We start from the raw sequence: 27,381 nt of genomic DNA on the forward strand, positions 1-27,381 counted from the left end.
CTTCCCTTCTCACCCCGAAGGGGACTCAGGGCGGATCACATTATATACATATAGGGCAAACATTCAATGCCCATAAACACATCAAACAAAGACCGAGACAGACAGACACAGAGGCAATTTAACCTTCTCCTGAGGGGATGTTCGATTCTGGCCACAGGGGGAGCAGCTGCTTCGTCATCCACTCTGATGGCACTTCCTCACTTCCTCATTCCAACGTTGTAAATTAGTTAAACTTGCCTCCCCACTTTTTTTACAATGTTCCTTTGTAACCCCTAGTTTGCCCTGGTTCGAAATGCAATCCTGTGCATACCCCTTTAGGGCAAAGCCCCACTGTTCTCACTGGGTCTCCTTTGGAGCAGTAGTGGGAAATGTGGATAGGATGAACAGTTTGCCCACTGGACATTCCTGGTTCAGAGGACGATTAGGAATGGTGTAAAGTCCAAGCAGCTCAAAGTCCAGAATTTTGTCTGGCTTCCGAAAGGCAGATTGCAAACTCCACAAACTCTCCTTCTACTAATGTTTCCCATGCTGCTCCTTTTCCTTGATGACATTAATCACTGGCCATGTTTCCCTCTTGGCTTTGGAAACATGTTCAGGCACCTGGCTCCTGGCAGTGCCAGTCCTTGGTGCAGGGAGCCCATATGCAGCTTTCAGATAGGAAAGGGAGAGCGATCACAGCACAGGCAGGAGAGGTCAGCTCAATCCACCTTGACTATCATCCTCTTGCCAGTGTCCATGTGTTCAAGCTCGCTTCTTTTCCAGCCAGCTTTGGGCAGAGATCCAGCCAGCCAGTGGTTTCTTGCAGCTTCTGCCTTCCCTTTTCTTTTCTTATCCTGGCAACCACGGAGTCCTCGCCTGGAGGGAGGGTTGTTATTTAGAAGTGTCTCTTGAGCTTCCTGCAGCCTAGGAGCAGCATTTAAGAGAAAACATCAAAGACTCCCTTTGGCGATTTTTTTATTCAAGACAATTCCTGAATCCCATCATAGCATCCATAACACAGCCCAACTATAAAATAAAATAAAATAAAATTGTGGGTGTCTTGGTTTTAGACCTGTTCTTGATGTTATCCTGAGGTACTGAATCAGAAAATTCTATTGAATATTTTCTTAGGTGTGGTTATGATTTTCTGAGGACTAGCAGATGACGACAGGTAGATGGCATATGTTCTATTTCTCAAAAAACTAGATCTGTTGGGGGGGGGGGGGAATGGTGCCATTTGGAATTGGCCTGTCAAAAAAAAAACCCAGCCTAGGAAGACAATGAGGAAACAGATCTAAGAAGGGCAAGAGGGATGGGGAAAAAAGTTCTGGATTAAAATAAAATATTAGAATTTATGCTCAAGACTTATGCTCATGCTCAACAGAAAATCAATATACCCCAAATGCAGGGATAATATTTAAGGCACCAAATTGTGTCTTGGTCAGTAAAATAGTTTTGAAAGCAAAGGGAAAAATCCAAATTTAACTGCATATTACATAGTTCAGGCTATATAATGTTAGCACAATAGCAAGGGACAGACGTGCTATCAGGCAGATTGAAATAACCACCTAACAAAGCAAATCCTAGGAGTAGGGTCCTAGTTCTTCACCCAAAGCTCTCTTGCATTCAGCCATATTCTGCCTACTGCTCTTTGGTGTGCTAGAAGATCCTCGAGCATTTCTCTTACAAAATCATAGAATTGGAATGAGCTATAAAGACAGTCTAGTCTAATCTTTTGCCGTGCAAGAATATATACAGTAGAGTCTCACTTATCCAATGCAAACGGGCCGGCAGAATGTTGGATAAGTGAATATGTTGGATAATAAGAAGAGATTAAGGAAAGCCTATTAAACATCAAATTAGGTTATGATTTTACAAATTAAGCACCAAAACATCATGCTATACAAAAATGTGTTGGATAATCCAGAACGTTGGATAAGCGAGTGTTGGATAAGTGAGACTCTACTGTACTTAAAACATTCACAAAAGATGACAATTCAACCTCTGTTTAATGACCTCTGAAGGTCTTTAAACCATACTCTAAGGCAATCTATTGCACTGGTGAAAAGTAAACTGCTCAACATCAGAAAGTTCTCCCTAATATCCCAGTGGAATCTCTTTACTCTTAATTTGAATCCATCCACTCATGTTCATGATTTTGGAGAAGCAGAAAACAGACTTGCCCTATCATCTACATGGTGGTATTTCAGGCATTTAAACATGCTATATAGCATCTCCAAGCAAAACGTTGTTGTTGTTTATTCGTTCAGTTGCTTCCGACTCTTCATGACCTCAAGGACCAGCCCATGCCAGAGCTCCCTGTCGCCTGTCACCATCCCCAGCTCATTCAAGGTCAAGCCAGTGTCTTCAAGGATACCACCCATCCATCTTGCCCTTGGTCGGCCCCTCTTCCTTTTTCCTTCCTTTTTCCTCAGCATCATTAAAGCAAAACATATCCAGATCCATAAAAAGTCTGAATACAATCCCTATTATGGATCTGGGTAAGCAAAACTTACCCAGATCCATAATAGGGATTGTATTCAGACTTTTTATCATCATAGTTGTTCTCTCCGGAGCACACTCTAACTTGTCAATATCTCTTTTGAACCATGGTACCCAGAACTGGACACTGTATGCCATGTGAGATCTGATGAAAGCAGAATAGAAAGGTGCTATGACTTCTCTGTCTGGACATGAGGCTGTTATTGATGGAGCCTCACCTGCTTATTCTTGGAAGATAGTAAACCTGGAGTCCTACCTGCATGTGCAAGAAAAGTCTTAGCATTTGGGCAGGTTCAAACACCTTTAGACACTCAAGCCATGTGTCTTCAAATATGAAAAAGAACAGTGTTAACGGTCCCCTTAAACACAATGTTCCCAGTGTTTTAGGAACTGATTTAGGAACTGGGCCTGGGCTGTGGCGCAGGCTGGAGAGCAAGCCAGCTGCAATCAGCTGCAATGAATCACTCTGACCAGGAGGTCATGAGTTGGAGGCCTGCTCGGAGCCTGTGTTTGTCTTGTCTTTGTTCTATGTTAAAAGGCATTGAATGTTTGCCTATACGTGTAATGTGATCCGCCTCGAGTCCCCTTCGGGGTGAGAAGGGCGGAATATAGATGTTGTAAATAAATAAATAAACTTGTGAGATATTTTTCATTTAGATTGCCATAGTCAACAATCTAGCAGCAGCTGTATTTTGGACTGTTTCTGGTTCCTAAGCAGTCTTCAATAAATCCTCACATATAACATTTTGCAATAATGAGGCAAATATTACTAAGAAGTATTGGACCTAGAAAAACGCTCGGGAATAACAAAGAATGCTTTGAGTAAAAATGTAAGTTTCAGAGGAAAAGTGACTGACAGCAGGCACGGTTCTTTGTCACAAAGTGTCCTCTTCAAAAAAAGTATACAACAAGATGGATTTACACCATGAAATTAATGTTGTGCACTCTTTCAACATAATGTAGGCCTAGGTTGGCCTGGGAATAATATCTCCCCTGCACACTCCCCGCCACCATTATGAGTAATACATTTTCCTACAATGGTTGGAGACGATGTAGTCAGGGTATTCAAAAGCAGAAATTCAATTGCTGAATATGCTTTGTGCAAGAGAGTCATCCTTTCCCTGATTCAAAAAAACCCAACCTAGGAAGGCAATGGGGAGACAGATCTGAGAAGGGCAAGAGGGATGGGAGAAGAGAAGCGCTGGATTAAAATAAAAGATCAGAATTTATGCTCAAGACTTAAGGTTTAATAATGCAACAGAAAATCAATATTTAATAAAGCAAATGATGGAGAAAAACACTGAATGGCAGATGAGGCTGCTGTAGTGTTTTCAAACACGTAACTCCCAGAGGAGGCTGAGTTGGCAGCACAGATCCGATACCAGACGGCCAGGAAGCGCTGGCATACAGGAGGAATTTGGGTCTCATTGATTCCAATTTCTGGTATCCAGAACTCTTTTTTTTAATTACACAACAAGCAAAAAATTACAGTAGGGTAGAGTTTCCAAACACTGGAAAGTTAAGGGCTGGTTAGCAAATAGCGGTCCTCTAAAAATCAAATAAATAAAAAATAAAGTGTGAAACATCAGGGCAAAACTATGGTCTATTTCAAACTACTGAACTATAGCAGTAGGATTCCACTTTGATGTGGAGACTGATGCGGCATTAGAACTCCCAGGCTGGAAATTCTTGCAAATTACAAATACCAGGACTCCATAGGACCCACCTATAAGAGTTAAAGTGGAATCTTAGTGCTATAACTCTTAGGCTGGATCTATACTGCCCTACATCCTAGGATATGATTCCAGATTATATTGCTTAGAACTGGCATCGAATTGTTGCCAATTTTGTATGCCGCCCTGAGTCCCTTCAGGTGAGAAGGGCGGGATATAAATGTTGGAAATAAATAAATAAATAAATAAATTATATGCATCAACACTGCCAGATAATCTGGGATAACAAAATAATCTGGGATCAGATCCTGAAATATAAGGCAGTGTAGATCCAACCTAAATTGGTAGGTTATTAAGATCAAGGAATGAAATGCTCCTCTCCACTCAGCTCAGGGACAGCCGTCACTTAAGATTGGCTAGAGATGACACATTCTCGGGTACAGCACCAAAACTTTGAAACATTTTGCCAGAAGAGATAAATGCAGCTCCCACCCTCTTGGCCTTCAGGAAAAACTTGGAAACTTTCCTCTGTGGAATAGTTTTAACTAATGGTGACCGAAGCCTAGGACCTGCACTATATAATCACATTTTACCTCCTTGGGTATTTTAGACTGTTTAATACATTTTGATAATTTGACATCAAATATGGACCGATTTGGGATTATTTTAAAGGGTTATTTTATATCATTACATTTTAACCTATGGTTGTAAACCGACTTGAGTTCTATGTAAAGGTGAAAGTCCCAAATAAATAAAATAAATAAGTATGACAGGGTTTCAGAAGACAACTGTAGCATCAACATGACAGAAAGGTTACTGTGGAATCACCCCGAAGAACATAGCAAATTCCTAAGGAGGGTATATTTCTAGGAGTTTTCTGAATCCTCCAGGGTAACTCTATGATAACTTTGGGCAGAAATGCTTAAATTCAATAGGGCTTGCAACTGTTTCCATGGTATATACAGGAATGTATTCCCCATGGATACAGGGTCAAATAAGTTGATTTATTGTTGTGTGTACATTTTGCTTCCTTTTGTTAGTAAAGGTAAAGGTTTTCCCCTGACATTAAGTCTAGTCATGTCCAACTCTGGGGGTTGGTGCTCATCTCCATTTCTAAGCCGAAGAGCCGGCATTGTTCATAGACACCTCCAAAGTCATGTGGCTGGTATGACTGCATGGAGAGCCGTCACCTTCCCGCCAGAACGGCAACTATTGATCTACTCACACTTGCATGTTTTTGAACTAGCAGAAGCTAGGGTTAACAGCGGGAGCTCACTCCACTCACCGGATTTGAACTGGCGACCTTTCAGTCAGTAAGTTCAGCAGTTCAGCGATTTAATGTGCTGCGTCACCGAGGCCTCCTTTCCTTTTGTTATTTTACCTAATTAATTCTAATTTTGCTGAGAAAAGTGGCTTCCTAAGATTATTTGTCCAAATGCTCCCTGTTGCTCATCCTGGTCAATAAAATAATAGACAGTTTTTTAAGGTTTTCTGTCCTCTTCAGGAGCTGCATGATCAGCTCAAAATGCCCCACATACTGAAACGGATTGAAGTAGACATCTAGATTGGAAAACAAATAGATATTTTTGTGTTATATGTTCAATCACTCCTTCAAGAAGTGTTAGTTCATGATTTTTGGAGAGTTAAAGCCAATTTGGTACAGGAGTGTGTCACGGGGCAAAACAGAAAAAAAAACCCTGCCAATTCCTTCTGTAAAAGATCTTCCATCTCATCCACATTTTATGTATCCTCCACTTTGTTGAGTGACCTGAAGCAGATTGATTCACTATAACATGTCTCAAAACTGGTCCTGAATAAGGGAAGGAATAATAACATAGCCCAGAAAGTTGCTTTTGTGGACTGCACCTAATCATCATACCTGTTGTGGATTCTGGGATTCTACCTAAAAACAACAAAAAAGGGGAAAACCCAAAACCTTCCAATTTCAGACTGAGAAGCTATGTAAGTCTCCAAAGTTTTACCCTACAAACGTTGAAAGCTCTTCTGGGCCACTCATCCAGCCTCTGCTATGTCAATTGATTGATCCATCTAACCCAGAACCATCTGCTGTAACTAGCAATCACTTTCCAGTATTTCCAGCAAAAGAGCTCCTTCCCAGCTCTGCCTACTTAAGACTCATTCTTAAAATGGGGATGTTTCAACCTTGTGCATACTCATCCTCCATCTGCTTTATCATTAAGCTGTGGGCCTTTGCTGTGTTGCCCTGATACAGTGGCACTTAACGGGACAGAACGCAGCACAGTATGACCAATAAAAGTTTAATTGTGGAAACGAGTAATCTAATGTCAGATACCAAGAAGAAATAGCAGCCGCAACAACTCCCTCCCCTGGAAACAGTTGCAAACTACATTTGACAAAAACAGACACTACTCAGAAGTGGCAGCTGTTCCACTATTCCCCTACAAGGCAAAGACTCCTGGCTCCGAGGGACCTGTTAATGTGGGGCAAAGTATATCATGCAAATGCAACATGAAAATCCAGCAGTCTGTTATTAAGAGAGGCTTTCTTTGTGCAGCTCTAGTGAAATAGAAGCTTATGGCTTTGCGGAATAAATAATTTCCGACTGGGAAACAAATCTTTCTTCAGCAAATTCAGCCTTGTTCTGCTGTTGTCGCTCTCACTTCTGCTGTGCTCTGATTTGCATTCCTTAAGATATATTTATAGGATAACTTAAGGTCTATACATAGGGATTCATCAGGACTAGAGTGTCCGGGGATGAGATCTACATATGGGAATGCTTCAGTGGGAATAGAATGTCATCACTGGCAGAATTATAGTATCACTCCAAACAGGTTGCTAACTGGAGCTAATTGTAGGGAGTGGACAACACCACTATTAAAACAGCTCCACTGGCTGCCGATAAGTTTCTGGTCCCAAATCAAAGTGCAGGTAATCATGTACTTAAGTTATTATTATTGTTACTGTTGTTGTTCACAGAATCATAGAATCATAGAATAGTAGATTTGGAAGAGACCTCAAGGGCCATCAAGTCCAACCCCCTGGCAAGAAGCACCCCCGACAGTGGCCATCCAGCCTCAGTTTAAAAGCCTCCAAAGAAGGAGCCTCCACCACAGTCCGGGGCAGAGAGTTCCACTGCTGAACAGCCCTCACTGTGAGGAAGTTCTTCCTGATGTTCAGGTGGAATCTCCTTTCCTGTAGTTTGAAGCCATTGTTCCATCTCCTAGTCTGCAGGGCAGCAGAAAACAAGCTTTCTCCCTCCTCCCTATGACTTCCCCTCACATATTTGTACATGGCTATCATGTCTCCTCTTAGCCTTCTCTTCTGCAGGCTAAACATGTCCAGTTCTTTAAGCTGCTCCTCATAGGGTTTGTTCTCCAGACCTTTGATCATTTTAGTTGCCCTCCTCTGGACACATTCCAGCTTGTCAACATCTCCAACTGTGGTGCCCAGAATTGGACACAGTATTCCAGGTGTGGTCTGACCAAGGCAGAATAGAGGGGTAGCATGACTTCCCTGGATCTAGACGCTATTCCCCTATTGATGCAGGCCAAAATCCCGTTGGCTTTCTTAGCAGCCGCATCATATTGTTGGCTCATGTTTAAGTTGTTGTCCACAAGGACTCCAAGATCTTTTTCACATGTACTGCTGTCGAGCCAGGCATTGTCCCCCATTCTGTATCTTTGCATTCCATTTTTTTCTGCCGAAGTATCTTGCATTTGTCCCTGTTGAACTTCATTTTGTTAGTTTCGGCCCATCTCTCTAGTCTGTTAAGATCGTTTTGAATTCTGCTCCTTTCTTCTTGAGTGTTAGCTATCCCTCCCAGTTTGGTGTCATCTGCAAACTTGATGATAGTGCCTTCTAACCCTTCGTCTAAGTCATTAATAAAGATGTTGAACAGAACCGGGCCCAGGATGGAATCCTGCAGCACTCCACTCGTGACTTCTTTCCAAGATGAAGACGACGCATTGTTGAGCACCCTTTGGGTTCGTTTGCTTAGCCAATTACAGATCCACCTAACCGTAGTTTTGTCTAGTCCACGTTTTACTAGTTTGTTTGCCAGAGGTCGTGAGGGACTTTGTCGAAGGCCTTACTGAAATCTAGGTACGCTACATCCACGGCATTGTTGTTGTTGTTGTTGTTGTTGTTGTTGTTGTTGTTATTATTATGTACTTCGACTGTATTAATTTCACACATTCAATAATCAAGAGCAGGAGAAAGAAACAGCAAATTATTTACATCCCTGGAACATTAGAAGGAGGAGACCAACGTCAACCCATGAAATGGTCAGAGGGGGATAAGCCATAAAAAAGCTGTTTCTTTCCTCCTGGTCTTATTGCTGTGAGACACTGAGGTTCACCATAATCCACCATTAAGTTATGGATGCTTTCAGCAAGTCGTTATATTCATTCTTCTTGAAATCAGTATTTTCACCATTTGACTAAGAAAGAGCCCAACTGAGATGAAAGGAGTTTAAGAGAAAGGACATAAATTGGAGACAAAGGATGGTTGAATTTGGATACTACCTTCTATTTCTCATCACAGTCATGTCTTGTTAGTCAGTGGTCAAAGAGGCCTCAAAGCAATGACATCAAGAAACATCCCAGCCTGGAAAAGTCATTGGGTGGGCACTGCCAGATCAGCATTTCATTCCCGTTCTCCTCCCTCCTCAACCTCGAGCAAGGTAATTGCTAATTAATAATAACACTTAGCACATTCCATTTCCAGAGCTCTTTGCAGATATTAGATAATTAATCCTCTCAGCCCCGCTGTGAGCTGGGCCAAGATTATTATCACCACTGCACAGATGTTGATTGCGAGAGCGCAATAGTGACTTGGCTGGGGGTCAAATGAAGGGTCAGCGTTGAATGGAGCCAGAGGTGCCCAGTCACCCAACGCTTGGCTGATGCCATGCTGCTTAGATGAAACTTGGCAAAGCCAGCAAGCACATTATAATTGCAAACTCACACTGCCACTCCCTAGTGTCACTCTCACGCCAATCGATTTTATCGCTCACCACTGGCAGACATTCTAGCAGGCTGCAGAAAAATGAGATGAGATAGGAAGCAATGCCATACTATTTGCCTGACCGAAGGCTCAACTCCCATGAAACCTGACCATTCCACCTGCCACAAATGGGTGGGACCTCTTTCCTACATGCCTACAGTCCCATGGACAGGGACTGTGTTATAAGGTGGTGTACAATGAAGTGAGTTACGCACCATCTTCATTGGGAGTTATTTTTGGGTGGTGGGGGATGGAGGAGGACAAGAATACTTTTATTTTAAAGGAAGTAGTTTGACAAGGAAGAAATCCTATCCTGCCAGTCGGCGTCCAAACTGAATGTCAATAACTGAGCTGTGTAACTGAGCTATGTTGATTTAAATAAGTGTACTCCATATTCCCCCCACATTCTATCATCAGCCTTGTTTCTCAATGACTTTTGGGATGCTGAGTAACATTTGGGAGGCACGAGAGGACACAACACAGTAAGAGTTGTTGTAATGCCCTTCTTGGGCTGGATTATCTACTTTGAAGGAGCCTCCGATGGCCTAGGGGATAAAAGCCTTGTGACTTGAAGGTTGGGTTGCTGACCTGAAGGCTGCCAGGTTCGAATCCCACCCGGGGAGAGTGCGGATGAGCTCCCTCTATCAGCTCCAGCTCCATGCGGGGACATGAGAGAAGCCTCCCACAAGGATGGTAAAACATCAAAACATCCGGGCGTCCCCTGGGCAACGTCCTTGCAGACGACCAATTCTCTCACTCCAGAAGCAACTCTGGTTGCTCCTGACACAAAAAAAAAAAATCTACTTTGAACTGGATTATATGAGTCTACACTGTCATGTCCAATAATCCAGTTCAGATAATCTGGATTCAGAAACTGGATTATGACAGTGTAGATTTTTTGCCACAATTTTAAAACCCACATTTTGACGCTGTCACGAAGCACCTTTAGAAGTGTCCGGGAATGGTGAGTTGCTTTTTAAATAGGCTGCTTCCCCCTTTTTTATTGTTTAGCATCCAAAAATACCTGTTTTCCAAACATGTCGATTTCTAGCATGGAACAGTGAAGGTTTTTTTGACACTGCCTCCTGCTCAATGGAAGTATTCTTCCCTCTTCTCTCAGTGTCTTGTGGAGACAGAGAAGGTACATAGAACAGCAGGAGTGCCAGCAGAAGGTCATAGTCAGCTAATGGCAGGGAGCCAGAAATTATTTAGGTTAAGTTGAGAATGAAGGAGACAGCGGGAAGGGGAGACAAAATGCCACCACTCGCGAAGTGTTGCCATTCATGTGGGAAGCCATTCAAAAAAGTGACACAGATAACTGATCCCGTGGTTCAAATGTGATGTTTAAAACAAAAGTCAGATGGGGTCTTACTGTTGTTCTAGAAGAAGGAAATAAGGAAAAGAGATAGGATGTGTAAATCAGCAGTAACAACTGATGATTCCTCTAATGAATAGGGTTAGCACCACAAAATTCTAGGCCAATTGAGAGTTTTCTGCTGAGGGAAAACAAACAAGTAATTCTGAAAGAAGCTCGAGATGTTTGATGGCATTCCAAAGTGTGGGAGTAGAGTACACAGCCTTTATTTAAACCAGTGGTTCTCAAACTTATTTGGCCTGTTACATTTCTATGTTAAGCAGCATTCTATTCTATTTTAACTGCTATGGCTGCTTTCTCTTAAATCCTGGGGTCTGTAATTTTCCTCCAAATGCCACTGAATGGTAGTTAATGTGGAACTACAACACTATACCTATGTAATGTAGAAGGATCCTAGATTGACCCACTCCAAACCAAAAGGTCATGTTCGCTCATAAAATACTTTTCCTTCTTTGTTGTCACCCTTGGTTTGAAAATATATTTTCTTTGTTCAACCACACTTGGTTTGAAAATATATGTTTGCAAAATCCAAAAAACTAACTTTAATTTTGCCATGTTGTACAACATTTTACTGTACCATTGTATATAATATTACTTGAGTACCCATGGATTTAAATATTAACAGGGAGTAATGGAGCCAAACCACAACAAATATTGAGAACCCACTGTATTTTCTTCTCTCCAGTTAGGAAATCAATACATCAAATAACATATGATATACAACTGTGTAAAATTACCCTGCATTCTGCTTTCTTGTGTAGAGTTTGAGGATTAGAAACAATGAGTTGGGAGAGTATTATTTTCATTAAACACAGTCAGTCATTCTGCACTTGCTTGTGTATACAAGTATATTCCTTGCTTTCCTCTCAAAGGGAGAAAGATGTTATTTTTCTATAAAATTTGCACACATTGATGAAACTTTAATGAGGAAAAATAGTAGTCCTTATTTTGCTGTCATTCATGGGGATTGAGAATTTCTTACTGAAATTTCTCATCAACTTGGGACAGCTCAGATCCAACAAGAAAAATAAATTCAGTCAACAGGCTTTACATCCTAATTGAGGGTATCCTTTTGTGCCTGCTGGCTCCCATGTCAGTTGTCCCAAGGTTTTGCATGCATTTCAGAAGAGTGATCCAAAACGCCAAATCCAATTGGTGTTGGGAATAGAGTTTAGAATTTAGAATAGAATTTACCACTTAGATGAAATCTTGGAGTAGATAAACTGACCAGTAACATAGAAGCCACAGACATTGTGGGCTCAGGTTTGCCAGCGTCTCTGGTAAAAGTGTTTCCCAAGCATTTGTCACCTGACTTTTGTTCCTGGAGATAAACTTGAAATCTGGATCCCACTATGAAACAGGTCTTGCCATGTCCTACCGTGTTTCCCCGAAAATAAGACAGTGTCTTATATTAATTTTTGCTCCCAAAGATGTGCTAGGTCTTATTTTCAGGGGACGTCTTATTTTTCCATGAAGAAAAAATCACTTTTATTATTGAACAAAAAATGGACATTTATTGTATACTGTACAGTAGATATCATCACAAACTAACATAACCAGACAAACTGTGAATCCTATCAAGAATTTCTTGTTACTACTATTATTTTCATGTATAGCAATCTATGGTACATACATTTACGAAACCTGCATGCTCTGGTGTTCTGTTTGGCGGGCATGCTTCCAAATAAAAACTTTGCTAGGTCTTACTTTCGGGGGAGGCCTTATATTTAGCAATTCCGCAAAATCTCTACTAGGTCTTATTTTCTGGGATGTCTTATTTTAGGGGAAACAGGGTATCAGAGAAGGTGTCCACTGATGAAGGAAGGCAAGCCAATGCAACAGGCTCCATTTGGAGCAAGGAATGCCAGGAAAGGCTGGCAGCTTTGCCCTGGAAGTAGAAATTGCTCTATCCTATGCAGATTCTGATAAGCAGAAATCCAAGCAACTGCATAAGCAACAAAAGAGCAGAAAATGCTTTGGCATGCTTTAAAAAGGAAATTTTGAGGTGATTAGGCCAGCTGTGCTGCTTTAGAGCTAGCTATAAATTAGTTCAACCAAGGCTTTCTCTGAGCTTCAAGACAATAGTTCCACTAACATTGTTCAGTATTGTAAACGTTCCCATCTCTCTCATTTTCTGAACATCAGCTTTGAATTACTCTCTTTGATGACTGGCTTTAGAGTCTTGTCAAACTGTTTTTCATGCTCAGTCTCTCGACTACAATGATGAAACTGTCCATGAACATGGTCTATCTTGATGGATCCCTTTCTTATTATTTTATTTATTTATTTATTTACATCATTTTTACCCCACCCGTCTCACCCGTAGGGACTCAGGGCGGCTTACAACAGTCGGCAAATTCCATTGCCCCCAAAACACATTTAATAAATAAGTGGCAGTCCGTATTATTGTCTCACTGTCCTTGACATTACTCACCCTAGACCAGGGTTGGTCTACCTTCTGATAATCTCATGGAGGAAGACTCACTGCTATCTACCCAAGATACTTTGTCTATAAATGCCTCAGACATGGACAACTGTTCCCTTCACCACTATTAGGTGAACAACGGATGCAAGATGGAGCCTTCCTCCTGCATTTTCCTGCATCATCCATATTTTAGCAAGCGGACAAGAGTGTGAAGCTTCCTGTCTTCACTGCGCTACTAGAGCAGACAGGTAATTAACTATCAAACAATGGCCAGGATTTGGAGATTAACTCAGTGCACAGAAGAAGTGAGAAAACTCATTTGAACCAAACAAAAGGGGCGGAGGCGATTACTTGCTTTGGACACAAAAGAAAGAGCCAGATAGGGCCAGGGAAAGTGATAAGAAGACAGCAAGCACAAATATCCCTCAGATTCTTTAAAAAAAATAACAGAGAAAGCTCCTCTTCCTTTTGCTGCACCTTCTGCTAGAATTGCACTGTTTTCGATCATGCAAATTCTTGTGTCTAAGTGAGATTAAACTCCAGCAGGCACACAGTCCTTCACAAAGTCCATTTCCGACCCTGAGATAAGACAAACTTTTCTTAATGCATCTTGCAGGTCACTGAGAATGTTTTAGAGCGCATTACAAATACAAATATAATTTGGTCTCCTCTATTTTTGCCCATTTCCCCCCTTTTTTAATCCATCAGCTCAAGGAATGGCCATCCTTGCACAACTTTAATGGCCTGAGCAGTCTGTAGGTAGAAAAGCTATCTGAAAGAGCAAAGAGCCCAGATGGAGCGTTCTTTTTGAATTTATAATCCAGTGGCTTTGGTGCAGCTTTTTTGGCTCTGTATTTTATTTAATCCTTGCTCACTAGGCAACAGAAGGAAAGGCAAAAGGTCCAAGGACAGGAAAACAAACAGGATGCCTTTTCTTCTCTTGAAGATTAGACCCCTAAAGCTTTTTATGTTGTCAGACTCAGAGTAAAATAAAAATGTAATCATCCAGATCAAATAAACAATTAACCAAAAGATTACATAAGAATGGCTCTTTACAAGTGTTCACTGCTCTAAACTTCATTGGATGTATAATTTAGCTCAGGACCTAAACCTTCATGCAACAGGATGGCACATTTTAGTTTACCAAATTCACCTCTACAGTGGTAGAGTTTAGGCATAGAAGGACTTGAATAAAAGTTGCTTCATCCTTCCCTCCCCAGCTCCCCAGATGCTGCCACCCATTCAATTTTGGACCATCTTTTTGATTATAGTCTCTTTGCTTCAGGGAGCATTCAAAACAACAACTGAAGTCGCATCATTCCTGTTGCAGTTGTAGTCCATATTCTCCCAATTTTCTCCTTTCATTCCAGAAAATGTAGTTGCTTACCTGTAACTGTGTTTCTTCGAGTGGTGTTCTGTGGAATTCGCACATATGGGTTATCCTACTGCGCCTGCGCAGCATTCCGGAACCTTCTAGAAGCTCTAATGAAACTTTTTGGCGCGAGCCCCGCCCACTCTCCCCAGTAGAGTATATAAGGCCCTGTGGGCGGGGCTAGGCAGTTCCCCGCCACCAGGAAGCAGCTGAAGCCTAGTGGCATGAGATCAGCGGGGAGGATGGGCGGGTTGTGCGAATTCCACAGAACACCACTCGAAGAAACACAGTTACAGGTAAGCAACTACATTTTCTTCTTCGTGGTGCTTCTGTGGAAATCGCACATATGGGAGATTAACAAGCTACTCACCAGAGGTGGCGGGTCATGCCACGCACGAAAAAAGGACCGCTCTCCCAAATGCCGCATCTTTCTTTGCCATGATGTCAAGCTTGTAGTGCGAGGCGAAGGTGGAACATGATGACCACGTTGCAGCCTTGCAAATATCTTCCAAGGGAATGCCCTTGAGGAAGGCTTGGGACGCAGCCACGGCCCGTGTGGAGTGCGCTGTCACTCTCTGCGGAGGTTGTTGGCCTGCAAGCTTGTATGCCAGACGAATCGTCGAGACTATCCAGGCGGCTAAACGCTGAGAGGAGACAGGAGTGCCCAGCGCATCTGGCCTGTACTTAAGGAAGAGACGAGGCGACTTCCTAAACTCCGATGTCCTTTGGGTATAAAACGCCAGGGCCCTTCTGACATCCAAGGAGTGCAGCGCTACCTCCAGTGCTGAGGAGGGGTTTTGAAAAAAGGCCGGCAATGAGATGTCCTGGCACATGTGGAATCTTGAGACAACTTTGGGCAAAAAGGTGATGTCTGTTCTCAAAACTACCTTGTCGGCGTGGAACCGTAGGTAAGGCGGGTCAGCCCTGAGGGCGCAGAGTTCACTGGCCCGTCTCGCGGATGTGATGGCTACCAGGAAGGCTACCTTCCAAGAGAGATAACAGATGTCACAGGAGGCCATTGGTTCAAAGGGAGACTTTGAAAGTTGCGAGAGCACCAGCTCCAGGCTCCAGGCGGGTGGTGGTGGTGAAGCTGGAGGGTGCAAGTTCTGGAACCCTTTCAGGAAAAGTTTTATCAGGGGGTCCTGGAAGCAGGACTGACCCGAGGGTCCCTTCCTAAACCATGACAAGGCGGCTACGTAGCATTTTAAGGAAGTCAGCGAGAGGCCTTCCTTCGAGAGGTGCACCAGGAAGTCCAGGATCACCGGTGTAGGAGCAGAAACGGGGTCCAGACCCTGGGGTTCAACAAACTTCTTAAATCTATCCCATTTATACTGATAAGCCTTCTTTGTTGAGGACTTTTGAGCCGCCTGGAGAATTGCCCTCACAGGGGAGGAGAGAACTTGGGCCTGATCCTCCACCCTGTGAGGCGTAGTGTTACTATGTCTGGGTGGTTGACCCTGCCGTCGTGGAGTGTCAGAAGATCCGGCGAGGGTTTGAGTCGGAGGTAATTGCCCTTGGCTGCCCGCCAGAGTGGCGCGAACCACGCCTGACGGGGCCACCAAGGGGTTACAAGAATGCAATCCGAGTTGTCCAGGATTAGTTTTGTGACCACCTTGCCGACCAACGGGAGGGGTGGGAACGCGTAGAGCAGGTCCCCCGACCATGTGAAGCGGAACGCGTCCCCCAGACACCCCGGACTGGCATGGGGGCGTAGGCGAGCACAGAAGGAAGGGCAGTGGCTGTTCTGAGGTGACGCAAAGAGGTCTATCGCCGGCCAGCCCCAGCGGCGAGCCAACACTCGAAACTCTCTGTGGTTCAATTGCCATTCGTGGCTGGTTGATGGCGCCCTGCTCAATGCGTCTGCTAGGACATTGTCCTTTCCTGGAAGATGGATAGCCTGGATTCTTATCCGTCTGCGCACGCACCAGTCCCAGATCCTCATGGAGAGGGCCAAAAGGGCCTTCGAGTGCGTCCCGCCTTGTTTGTTTAGGTAGTACTTGACTGTGGTGTTGTCTGTTACTATCCTCAGTGTCTTCCCTTCGAGGATCTTTGCGAAGGCGTGGAGAGCCTTTTCTACGGCTAGTAGTTCTAACACATTGATATGGAGGGGACGATGACGGCTGGACCACTTCCCATTGACAGTAAGGCCCTCGAGGTGCGCCCCCCAGCCATACTGGGACGCATCTGTCGTGAGCTCGTGGGTAGGCTCTGACGGGTGGAAGGGTAGGCCAGCCATAAGATTTCGCCTCTTCGTCCACCATCGCAATGAGCTGACAACGTCTGCTGGAGGAGACAGACGAATGTGTTGACTGTCGAGGAGCGGGTTGAATACTCCCAAGAACCATATCTGGATCAGGCGCATTCGGAGTCTTGATAGATCCACAAGCGACGTCGTAGAGGCCATATGGCCAAGGATAGACTGGATTCCCCATGCTGTAGTGCGTCTCTTCACCCGAAGCCTGGTTACTGCCGTGCGGATGGTACGAAATCGGTCTTCTGGAAGATAAGCCCTCCCAGTAATGGAGTCCAAAGTGGCCCCAATAAATTGGATTCTCTGTGCCGGGGTAAGCTGGGACTTTTCCTCGTTCACTACTAGTCCGAGTCTCTGGAGGAGGGAGAGGGTAAACGAGATGTCAGATTCAAGGTGAGGCTTAGAGTCGCTGACTAAAAGCCAGTCATCTATATACGGAAAGACTATAACGCCATACTGCCTGAGGTATGCGGCCACCACAGCCATGCATTTTGTAAATACCCTCGGTGCCGTGGCAAGGCCGAAAGGGAGTACATTGAAGGAAAAACAAGAGTCACCAATCATAAAACTCAAAAACCTCCGGTGAGCACGCCGAATAGCCACGTGGAAATAGGCATCACGTAGATCAATCGTGGCAAACCACATGTTTTTCTGGAGAAAAGGGAGAATGGAAGCTAGAGTCACCATCCTAAACTTGCGGGTCCGAATGTAGCGATTGACCGCCCTCAAATCAAGGATGGGACGCATGCCCCCACCTTTTTTGCGAACTAAGAAGTATCTCGAAAAAAAGCATCTCCTGACCCTCCTATAAGGTGTTCTGGAAATGGCCCCTTTCCTTAACAGGGTAGCTATTTCTTCCCGAAGGCAGTCAGAGGGCGCCGTAGGGCGGGGGACCCCTGTCGGGGGGTACGAGAAAAACTCAATGGCATAGCCATTCTGCACGGTGTCTAAAACCCATGCATCTGAAGTTACTTCCTTCCAAGCCTCCAGGTATGGAGCTAGCCTGTCCTTGAAGAAAAGACAACCTTCCTCTACGTTATCAGGGTGCCGAGCTAAGAACGATGAAGAACGAACACGCTCAAAGGTAACCGACCTCCGAGAAGGCCAACTGCTAACACGGGGTTCCAAACAACTGTCAACATGGGATTCCAAACTTGGAGAGGTTGAAGGGGCGGGGGCGCTAGTGCTCTCGCTAAAAACGGCGTCTTTGCTTCTCACCTGGCCTGCCTCCTCCCCGCGGCTGAGACCTATAGGGAAAAGATGATCTCCTAGGCCCCTGGGGGCGAAAGGGAGGCCTTTGCTTCCCTCTAGAGGATGGCGGGCTAGATCTCTTGGAGCGGTAGTACTGTCCCCAGCGACGTCTCTGATAGTAGTAGTACGAAGGTTGGACGCCATACTTATTGGCAGCCTGGGTGACTTCATGAGTGTCTTTAATCTCGGCGTCCGTTTCTGGATTAAACAGCCCGGCTTCATCTAAGGGGAGATCTTCAATGACAGACTTCGCTGACTGAGATAAGTTAGCTGCCCGCAGCCAGGCATGGCGTCTTAGAGAGATAGCCCCCGCCAGGAGCTTGCCGGATGCATCAGCAGTATTCTTCGCCAGCTCCTTTTGAAGGTCTGACAAAAGGGAGGCCTCTTGACGGAATGCCCTCGCTAGGGCTTGGTCCCCTTGAGGAAGCAAATCAATGTAAGGAGCAATTTTGTCCCAAAGGTAAGACTGGTACGCCCCCATGTATGCACCGTAATGGGCGATGCGAGCAAACAGGCAGGCTGAGGTGTAGAACCTCTTCCCAAAGCTGTCTAGTTTTTTCCCTTCTTTATCAGGGGGGGTGGGTTGGGATCTTTGGACTGCCTTAGGTTGAATTAAGTTTAGGCTGTTTTGCTAGCCATGAAACTTCAGAGAGATTGATCTTATAGAGAAACTCCGCCCTCCTCGGAGTTGCAGGCAAGGAGGCTGGTGGGACCCCTTCATTCTTTACTAGCTCCACCAGGTAAGGGAGATAAGGCAATGAAGTGGTGGCTGGGGCCTGTTGTTTTGAAGAAGGGAATACTGGATCCTCAACAACCTTGGAGGGCTTTGGAGTGGGAAGGTTTAAAGCTCTGGAGAGTCTTATCAACAAGGCTGTGAAACTTCTAATGTCTTCCGCTGAGGGGGGGGTCGATATCCTCATGAGGGTCAACCCCAGGGATTGGGCCTTCCTGAGCCTTGCCATCATCATTTTCAAACTGGGCTACTTGGTCGGGATCCAGGGATCCGATCTGATGGGTTGGCTTTGAAGTAGAAGCTTGCTCAGGCTGGGGAGCCGCCTGCATTAATGAAGTGTTCTCGGTCCCGAGAGCAGGCACCATTTCCAGCGCCGCTCCTGAAGCAGGGCGCTTTGCAGAGAGGGAGGAGTTCGGCATTTCAGGAGCCCGCCCCGAATTCAGGGCCTCGCTTTGTGGGCGTGACCCTAGTGGTGCGCCCAGTGGTGACGCTGTGTGGGCGTGGCTTCTCCCCGAACCCGGCGTTAGCTGGCGGGCATAAGGATCGAGAGGGTAAAACCCCTCGAATCCAGGAGGTGGGAGGGGGTATGGAGGGAGGCCGTGGCCATAAAACATGAATGGGAACCGAGGATCTGGTGGAAAGTAGCCCGGTCCGCATGGAAATGGGGAAGCCCGCCGCCGGGGAGATCTGGAATCCCTCGAACTTGGAGAGGAGGAGGAGCGGCGGCGGCGGCGGCGGCGCGAGCGGGAGTCTTTGGGCCTCTTGGGAGAAGGAGAGGAATTTTGCGAGCTTGATGAGGAACTTGATCTCCTCTCTCTCCTTCTCTCTCTCCTCCCCCTCCTCAGCGCCTCCTGCTGTAAGCTCGGTACACTTGGGACCGGCTGAGCAGGGAGAAGCCCCGACGGGGAAAGCGCTTGTGACGCCATCGGCTCTACCGGAGTCAACGGGGGGGGGGCCCTGCGACCCAGAGGACTCATCCGGTAAGTTCTCAGCATCCTCCGGGGGCTGCACGGTAAGCTGGGGCCGGGATTTCTGCAGAGGGGCGCTTCCTATATGCTTAGTCTTTTTAGTCTTCTTGCGCCCTTCCTTCGCCCTGGGAGCTGTTTTCTGAGATGAGGAGATTGGAGCCTCCTCCTCCGCGCCATTTTGAGGCGATTGCAGCAGCGAGGGGCCTACTGTGGACGGAGAATTTCTCCCTTCAGGAGCGCTTAGCCCGGTTTCGGCCCCCGCTGCTGGAGTTGCTGGGGCCAGGGCCTGCTCATAGAGAAGAGCTTTCAATCTGGACTCGCGATTCTTCCTTGCCTGAGGGGTAAACCCTCGGCACACTTGGCAAGCCTGGGAGTTATGACTCTCTCCCAGGCAGAGGAGGCATTTAGAATGGCCATCGGCCTCAGGAAGTTTGCCTCCACACGCCCCACATTTCTTAAAAAAAGAAGCCATCGTCACTAGCCTGCCTAGGGTCGTCCGAATGCCAAAGTAAGTCCTTTCCGAAGTCTTAGGGTTGGAGAGAGATATCAAGTAGTGAAATAGCCGGCTGACTGAGCGGCGGAAAAAAGGAACTGCCTAGCCCCGCCCACAGGGCCTTATATACTCTACTGGGGAGAGTGGGCGGGGCTCGCGCCAAAAAGTTTCATTAGAGCTTCTAGAAGGTTCCGGAATGCTGCGCAGGCGCAGTAGGATAACCCATATGTGCGAATTCCACAGAAGCACCACGAAGAAGAAACAGGGGTGAGGCAGGTGACCACCAGAAGCCAATTGGCTGGTATCCCAGGAGGGTGGCTGTTCCCAGGCTGGGCTATCTCTGCTCTGACAACATAGTCTATTGGGACAATAGCAATGCCTCATGCCCTCTAGTTGAGGAGATAGCAGGCAAAAACATTTATCTAGGTGCAAAAGACATCCATATTGCAGAAATTCTCTCCATGATTACCGCATTTGATTCCATTTACAGTACAACTCTAGTCATTTCTATTCAGAAGTGAGTCCTATTGCGAATGAAAGGGATAATTCGAAGGTAAGTGGATCTAAAATTACTGTTTTAGTGTCCTTTGCAGACAGAAAGAAACGGGAGAATTCATGCAACCTATGAAGAGCTTTGCACCCTGTGTTTCAGGCCCTTCAAATAGGCTCATCCATCAGTGTGGCTCAAAGGAATATAGGAAGGAAGCTGGCACAAAGGAGCAATCTCCATGGCCCTGGAGGTGGATCTCCACGGAGGATGCTGCCAGCCCCAGGGCAGAATTTAATTGCTTGTCAAATGTCCCCATCCTTGTGTCTCTTGGAGGATTTTGCCCTTTTCTATCATTAAGAGAAGGATGTTGAAAGCTCTGTTGAATGTGCCCTATTACCTTCTGCACTCTTGCTTTAGTTGTGGTGATCTGAGCCTATCATTCCCCTTCCATTGCTCCACATAATACAGAGTAAGTACACTCTATGGGAACACGTTGTTAACCATACCGGTGGAGCTTTTGCCCGTAAAGCAAAACAGAAGCAACTAAATACAGCCAATGTTGATCTCAAAAGGTTTCACTTCCAAAATTAAAACCAGACATTAGAAGAAAGATACAAAAAAGGGGCAAAAAAAGAAACTGAAATGCTTAAGGAAGAATAGACAGTTGAATAGGTAAAGGTAAAGGTTTCCCCTGACGTTAAGTCCAGTCGTGTCTGACTCTGGGGGTTGGTGCTCATCTCCATTTCTAAGCTGAAGAGCTGGCGTTGTCCGTAGACACCTCCAAGGTCATGTGGCCGGCATGACTTCATGGAGCGCCGTTACCTTCCCGCCGGAGCGGTACCTATTGATCTACTAAAATTGGCATGTTTTTGAACTGCTAGGTTGGCAGGAGCTGGAGCTAACAGCGGCTGCTCATGCCGCTCCCAGGGTTTGAACCTGGGACTTTTTGGTCTCCAGCTCAGTGCTTTAACGCACTTCGCCACCGGGGCTCCATGGACAGTTGAATAGATAGGTGCATATATACTGCTGGGTTTTCCCATGTCCCCAAATGGTTAGACATTCCCGGAATAGTGCCGGCTGGTTTCTTTTAAGAATATACTGGGAATTTATGGCATTTCTGGGTTACTGCTGCACTTAGAAATTTGTAGGCCAGCAAAGCTTGCAAAAGTTACTTTTTTGGGCTAGAGATCCTATGATCATCCTACCAGCTTGGCTACTACTTTTGCAAGATAGAACAAATAAACACACAGTTGTCGCTTCTAGAAGAGAATAAACATGAGTTATATAAAGCAGATGCCTAAGTGCATAGCACCCCTGAATTCACAGGAGACAAGGTACTGAATTTACCATGGAAATAGGCAAAATGTGAATGATAGAGAATTCTACTGAAATGAATGACTTCTGCTGTGAGTTGTGGTGTCCCTTTCCGCCTAGGACCTCTAGGATGACTCTACCAGTTGCAACACCTTGTAATTGCCCAGACCTAGGAAATTCCGAGAGATAAACTGGTAAACTGGCTGGGATTTCTGGGAGTTGTGGGCCAAAAACATCTGGGGACCCCAGGTTGAAAACCCCTGCTCTAATGCCTTTATTGATACTTTGGCTCACTGCAAACTTATTCTATGTTTAATGAAACATCTCCATTCAGAGCTTTGGTTTTTAGATCTCCAGAGTCTCAAACCTAGGCCACTGTTCTCTGATCCTTGGAAGAATCTCAGAGTAAAAATGCTGCCCTGAAACAAATGTTTCTTCATTTGTTCGGTCGCTTGTTTTCTGTTTGGAGGGCATCCTCTGTGCAATAGTGATTGACATTTAATGTATTAATGATATTGCCAGGGGCTTAATGATATTGCCATGGACTGCCCTTGTTACATCACTTTTGTGACCTCATAAATGCTTATTTATGTGGGCCCATCCTTTTTGCTTTTGTTTCAATTTGCCTCCAGAACATAGAATTCAAATAATTATCTGAAATTAGGTCTGCAGGCTCAAAGAGGCTTCCCAGTCCTGTTAACCACTCTCATTGAATTGTTTTAACAACCGTGCTTTGCAGAATAAAACAGTACTCTTTTCCCCCACCTCAATTGGCTTCAGGCAGTTTTGTAACTATTAGGTTAATAGTTGATGCATCATTTCAAGGACTTAGGGGTGAAGGGGGATTGAAAGACAGACTACATGTTCTGCTATCAAATATTACATTACATTTCTATGTCTTTGATAGTTTGAGTGATGGGGTAGGACTTTGCGAGACCAAGATTTGAAATTTCACCCTCTCATGGAAACCCACTGGATGACTGTTGGGAAAATTACTCTCTCCCAGTCTTGTGTGTGTGTGCCTTCAAGTTACCTATTGACTTATGGAGACCCCATGAATTTTGCACGGTTTTCTTGGATAAAGAAGACTCAGAGGTTGTTTGGCCATTCCTTTCTTCCTCTGAAATATAGCCTACAGCACCTGGCATTCATTGGCAGTCTCCCATTCAAGTACTAGCCAGAGCTGACCCTCCTTAGCTGCATGATCAGGTGGGATCTGGTGCCTTTGGGATATTGAGAACTATCTTAGCTTTAAAAGACATCAATTTATTTATTTACAGTATTTATATTCCGCCCTTCTCACCCAGAAGGAGACTCAGGGCAGATCACATTATAATAATAATAATAATAATAATAATAATAATAATAATAATAATAAAACTTTATTTATAACCCGCCACCATCTCCCCAATGGGGACTCGGGGCGGCTTACATGGGGCCATGCCCAGACACGATACAATATAACAAAATAAAACAATATATCATAACACAATATAATAGTACAAAAATAATCATATACATTACAACGCAAATCAGAGCAGACATTACACATATAAGACAAACATTCAATGCCATAACATAGAACAGAGACAGATGCAGGCACTGGGCTGGCCTCGAACTCATGACCGCTTGGTCAGAGCGATTTGTTGCAGCTAGCTGCTAACCAGCCTGTGCCACAGCCCGGCCTCAATGACAAAGGTTATCTAAATAGATCCAGCAAACATACCCCTGGATAAAAACACTATAGCTCAGAGTCAACTTGCCTTGGACCTTCCAGATAGAGTTGTGTTGCTTTTGTTTGTTTGTTTTGGTTATTTTGTTTTGTAACTAAACACTGATGTGTCTTAAATTAAAGTACATGAAATTATTTTCAAAACATAATATGAAAAAAGGGCTCTAGAGGTTTTACCCTGTGCAGACCTAATTTCAGATAATTATTTGAATTCTATGTTCTGGAGGCAAATTGAAACAAAAGCAAAAAGGATGGGCCCACATAAATAAGCATTTATGAGGTCACAAAAGTGATGTAACAAGGGCAGTCCATGGCAATATCATTAAGCCCCTGGCAATATCATTAATACATTAAATGTCAATCACTATTGCACAGAGGATGCCCTCCAAACAGAAAACAACCCTAGCCATTGACACATTCCCAAAATGGCTTGCATCATTTCCAAGTTTGAAAAAGCTGTCATCTGTAATGCAGAGATTCAAGGAAAACATTTTTGAATAGAGTAAATGTAAGATAGTCTCTTACATAACATTCCTATTAAGAACCAAACTTCAAGTACTGTTCCATGTGCTCTTCGGAAACAAGAAAGACCGAAAACCAAAGGAAGCCAACATCGAACATATTCCAGTTGCACTGTATTTATTCTCAAAATCTTGCAAATTGCCTTTTGAATATAACTTGCTAGAAGTATGGTTTTAAAGCCCTTGTTCATGCAGTTAATTTATTTAAACAGCAGGTCTTTCCGTTCTGGTTTCTTAGAAATAGTCAATTTGTGTTACATAGAAATATTTCCAAACATGAGCTACTGATGCAAAGTAGTTCAAGGCACACTCTTCTTCCTCTATCTTGGTCTCCTTAACACTGACAGTGAAGGACATAGCAGTTGCAGGTAGCACAACATCTGCTTCACTTATTTTTATTGTGTGCTCCTTGTATCTAAGTTATTGAACAGAAAGGATGATATTTAAATACCTTTGCCTTGCTTCATTCTGTAGCTCACTTGGTCCACCCCAGAGATGGCTAAAAGTGATCGGCCAGCAACATATACATACACTCACAATTTCCAAGTTGCTACCCTGTTCTGAATACTCCCAGTTCCAATTAACTTCAAAGGCAGTTAAGAGAGACTTCCATTTTCGATGACAAGATAGCTTGCATCTTAAAGAACAATATCCTGTAAAGCTTTCTCTGACAGAATGTATTGCTCTCTTGTGGAAACCAGATATCTTCCTTAACTCAGCTCATGCAGAGAAGCAGATGAGAAAAACAGCAAATGGGTGGGATATATTTTAAACACTAGAAGATATCACAAATTTGGGTCAGGACACATGGCACCATCCAGAGGAAATATCCAATATAATTACACTTCTTTGGTTTTCCAAGTGCAGCTTCCAGATTTTCCCCTACATGAGATTGGCTTTAATTTGCAGGAAATAGACAGCTAATAAAACTTGGAAAGATAAACAAGAAATACGCAGGCAAAGAAAACACCCACCACTTCTTTTGTTGTAGTCAAGGTTGTTTTGCAAACAATGGCGATAGCTAGAAGAGGAGATTTTGCCTTATTTATTTTTTCTTGATTGCTTTAAGATGAAAAAGAAGATGTGAAGCCCCCCTCCTTTCCCCCTTTTGGCATCCTATTCATTAATCTGTCAATAATAATGCTCAACCTCAGCCTATCGACAATGGATTAGCTCAAGCCGACTTGGTATATCAGTCGAAAGCCTTTCTTAGTCCAGCTTGTTTTCCAATCAATACCTACACCAGCATTTGAAAATTAGTCCTAGATGAGATTCCAATACTCAAGCTGGAACATCCTGCTAAGAAGGCTCCTTAGCAACCCCTACAGAAATGACTTGCGGAAAGAGGATTAGATTTCCCTTATTCCTATTAACTCTTGCTCAAAACCATACTGCTCAGAAGGTCTAGGACCTCAGCATTTTGGAAACAATACACTCTATACACTCCCCCATCCCATAGGCTTGCTTAGAATCATAGCATCATAGGAAGAGACGCCCAGGGACCAACTGGTCCAATCCTATTTTGCCATGAAGGAATGAAAGGACTCCTGACATATGGCCATTCATTCTCTGCTTAAAACCTCCCTCTCCAAAGAAGACTCTGCCATATTATCAGGCAGCATATTCTACTGTTACCTATTTAGGTAAACCCACCCTTTGATGCTTTAGAAATGTGATCTCTCCTAGGGTTGACGTACCTTCCCAATTTGGCCTTTGGAATGTTTATGGCCCTAGAGAAGAAACGACCCACAAGGTTTGGTCACCATTCTATCTTCCTGCTTTGTTCTAGAGAGGACGCATTTTGTCCCCTCTTCTAGTCAAGATGTAGCTATCTAGACCTTTGTTATTTTAATCCGTCTATGTGTATTAGAACAGGATAGATTAGTTAGTTAGGTCCAAACCTTTCTATCCATCAATGGATTTCTTTTTACCTCAATAAATGCTTTTAAACTTTGAAGCTAAATTTGCGGTCCTTTGCCGTCCTGAATACACAAAGGCTTTCAAGACTCACACCGTGTAAGTCTCACTACTGCATTTTACTCTGCTATTTTAATGGGAATTTACCTCATAAAGGGGGTGTTTTGAGCTTAACGGCTCATGAATTCCCAATAAGGTTTACATTCAATGTTACATGCCCCAAGTCTCTAGAGCAGTGGTTCTCAACCTGTGGGTCCCCAGGTATTTTGGCCTACAACTCCCAGAAATCCCAGCCACTTTACCTAGCTGTTAGGATTTCTGGGAGTTGAAGCCCAAAACATCTGGGGACCCACAGGTTGAGAACCACTGCTCTACAACAATGGAAAACAAGCTTGCCCCCTCTTCACTATGCCATATTTTCAAATATTTAAACCATTCCCTGAACTGCCTTTCAATTCTTTCTTGTCTGGATTATGCATCAGTCTGTCCTCATTCAGTCCATTAGTGACAGGGAGCACTGGTTAAGTTTCAAGAAGTTTTCCTCCAATAAATTCAGTACTTTGAAGAGATCTGCAGATTAAAACAGACCGATTCAACCAAACCACTAACAAAGAATCCACCAAATGCCACTGATTTCAGAGCGGTCTATAGATGGAATAGACTTCTTCAAGGGCTTACCTTGTACGATGAGATGTACCCGTGATGTCTTTGGATGATTGTCCGTCTGCACAGAGCAGGTATAGGGCCCTTCGTCATACACATCCACATCATTTATCCGGATGGCATAGTGAGTTTTGGTGTTGGCAATAAGCTCCACTCGCGGGTCCAGACACCACTTGTCATTGCCAGCATAAAGGATGCTGCTGCGGTTGAGCCAGGCCACCCTGGTCACTCGGTTATCCACAATGCACCTGTAGATTCAGAAAGAGAAAAGGAGTTTTCAAGAAACGATTTTATATCCATTCTAAATCATCTTGTCACTTAACTCTCTCCTTCCCCCTCCCCAGTTTTGCTGTGAACAGCAGTTTCTAGAAGCAAGCACCTCTGTTCTCCCAAGAGGAAAATGTCAGCACTTTACCTGGATCTAAGGGCTGTGCTTCAGGCATCTTGCTCCATCTAAAATTTTAACCTTAACCCTCAGATCCATTCTGGAGATTTTCCAAAGGCTAGAATATCAATTATTTCAGAGTTACACAGCTTCAATCTTGTTAAGCTGGCCTTTTGGTGTCCAAATACCATTTTCCACCCTGGTCATCTCACAACCTCTATTCACATTCCTCAGGCAGTCATTGATAATATACAGACCCAATTTCATTATAAATTCATACAACTTTCTTCTGACTTTCACATTTTCTTTTCTTCACAATGAAAAGTTTATAAAGCCTTGGAAGAGCCACAC

General features: G+C 44.3%; 1 protein-coding gene across 11 annotated transcripts in view; it reads right to left on the minus strand.

Annotated features, from left to right (window-relative positions):
• Positions 1-27,381, minus strand: part of ntm (neurotrimin) — a 1,038,813-nt gene that overhangs the window by 175,861 nt on the left and 835,571 nt on the right. For all 11 annotated transcript variants that reach the window (XM_062961402.1, XM_062961406.1, XM_062961404.1 and 8 more), the window contains one exon: positions 26,661-26,893. In XM_062961402.1, the coding sequence (XP_062817472.1) occupies positions 26,661-26,893 (233 nt within the window). The remainder of the gene's footprint in view (positions 1-26,660; positions 26,894-27,381) is intronic.

The sequence above is a fragment of the Anolis carolinensis genome, unplaced genomic scaffold (genome assembly GCF_035594765.1).
Source record: "Anolis carolinensis isolate JA03-04 unplaced genomic scaffold, rAnoCar3.1.pri scaffold_8, whole genome shotgun sequence".
Lineage (NCBI taxonomy): Eukaryota > Metazoa > Chordata > Lepidosauria > Squamata > Dactyloidae > Anolis > Anolis carolinensis.